General features: G+C 37.9%; 1 protein-coding gene across 1 annotated transcript; it reads right to left on the bottom strand.

Moving 5' to 3' along the window:
- Positions 1-257: 257 nt before the first annotated feature.
- LOC110037259 lies at positions 258-1064 on the bottom strand. The gene has a single exon (XM_020741857.1). It carries the CDS (start codon positions 1062-1064, stop codon positions 258-260), a length of 807 nt encoding a protein of 268 aa, XP_020597516.1.
- Positions 1065-1895: the final 831 nt, after the last annotated feature.

The following is a 1895-nucleotide window of genomic DNA, read 5'->3' as shown; positions in this document are numbered from 1 at the left end:
ATAGAAGAGCCTTGGAAGAAACTTTGAATAACATCAACCACCTCATTTTTTATCATGTCCCAGGTTTTCTTATAAAATTCATATGTAAAGCCATCAGGTCCAGTAGTTTTAGAGTTATCTATATCTTAAAGGGCATGCCAAATTTCAAGATCAATAGGACGGTGAGCCAGATTTAGATTGGAAGTATAGGTAATCTCCTCAGTAGAGTAAAAATTCTCTATAGGTGATCTATGGATGTCAGGTTGAGTTAGAATCTGCTAGAAATGTGTTACAGCATCAAGGGCAATAGAAGCATTATTAAAACGGTAAGTTCCTTCAGAGTTCTGAATGGTATGAATGGTATTGCATTGTCTCCTATATTTGATGCAGGCATGGTAGAACGTGGTGTTCCTGTCCCCATCTTTTAAATGTTTAATGGAAGCTTTTTGCATAAGCAATTTCTCTTGTCTATCAATGACAATAAGTAATTTCTCTTGAGCATCCAATAACAAGTTATCCTCCCCACCATCTACCAGACAAAAATTCTTCAGCTCCAGATCCTCCTTTTCAGCAACATCCACAGCTTTAAAAACTTTAGCAAAGCAACTGCAACCCCAAGCTTTCAGAGCTTTACTAACCTTAACAGGTAGATATACAAGTTTGGACCAGAGATCTAACCTCAATGTAGTGTGCCAAGCTTCAGCCACAGTATTAAGAATGGAGGGGTGGTCAGACCACATGTTGAGGTATCTAAAAGGAGGGGGAGAATTGTAAAGCTCTGAAGCAGTAATGGATATTAGAAGAGGTATGTGATCAGAGCCTACAAGACTTAGGTGGGTAACAAAAGTGTACAGAAAGTATTGACACCATAAGTCATTAACCAAAATCCTGTCAAGTCTTTCACAAATTTCTCCTCTTTTCCAAGTGAACTCTGTCCCATTGAAGCCAATATCAAAAAGAACAACCTGTGTAATGTCATCAAAGAAAAGGTTCATTTTAGCTAAATTGGGGGATCTCCCACCAATCTTCTCAACAGATTGAGCAATGCAATTGAAATCACCACCTACTAGCCAACAAGAGTCCATAATATGACTGATATTATGCAAGCATGACCAATGATCCCTCCTATCAGTTTTAGTACATCCAACATAAACAAAAGTGGCAAAACCAGTATGTCCATTAGTATTGAAAGAGAAGTGGACAAATTGAGGATGATCCACCTGAACTTCTCAATTGATCTCCTTTCTACACAGGTGCCAAATTTAATGTTAGCAAAATATGAAAAACCAGCAAATTTAGAGAGGATGTGTTGTGGATATTTATGATCTAAAGGTTCTAATATGGCTATACACCAAAGTTTAAGCTTTTTGTTGAGATAAAAAATTCTTTTCAAGAAAGAGGGGTGAGCAATGCCCCTTACATTCCAATAAAGAAAATTAATCATGTTGAGGAGGTGGGTGGAGGGAGGGCTGAGATCTTGATCTAGTCCTTCCTCTATTAATTTGAATTGGTGACTTCTTTTGAGAGGTTTGGGAGCTGGCCTTCTTATAATCATTTACCTATACATTCTTCTCCTCCAAAATGGATTTCTTTTTCTTTTTTGCTTTCTGAACTTACCAGTATTTTTTCAATGTTTAATTCATTTCCACCATTAATTCCTCAGCAATGGTTAGAGACTCCTTTGGGGTGACTGAAAGATCACCCACAGATTATACATACACTTTTCTAGAATGAGGAGGAACCATAATGATGCATTACCCTTCTTCTAATTCAACAGGAGGTACAGGGGCTGGGGTTGGGGGTGCTTTGGATGATTCTATGAGTAAATTTTGTTGGCTAGATGGAGCTTGAGTGTATGCAATTGGCTGAATTGGAGGAGGTTAATTCACTGCAACAATATTCCCAGAGATCCTATT

Source organism: Phalaenopsis equestris, unplaced genomic scaffold (genome assembly GCF_001263595.1).
Source record: "Phalaenopsis equestris unplaced genomic scaffold, ASM126359v1 Scaffold217508, whole genome shotgun sequence".
Lineage (NCBI taxonomy): Eukaryota > Viridiplantae > Streptophyta > Magnoliopsida > Asparagales > Orchidaceae > Phalaenopsis > Phalaenopsis equestris.
This window is presented reverse-complemented; position numbering and strand designations above follow the sequence as displayed.

Excerpts from the sequence above, each read along its gene's own strand:
- LOC110037259 (XM_020741857.1), bottom strand. The coding sequence starts at position 1,064 with ATGGACTCTTGTTGGCTAGTAGGTGGTGATTTCAATTGCATTGCTCAA.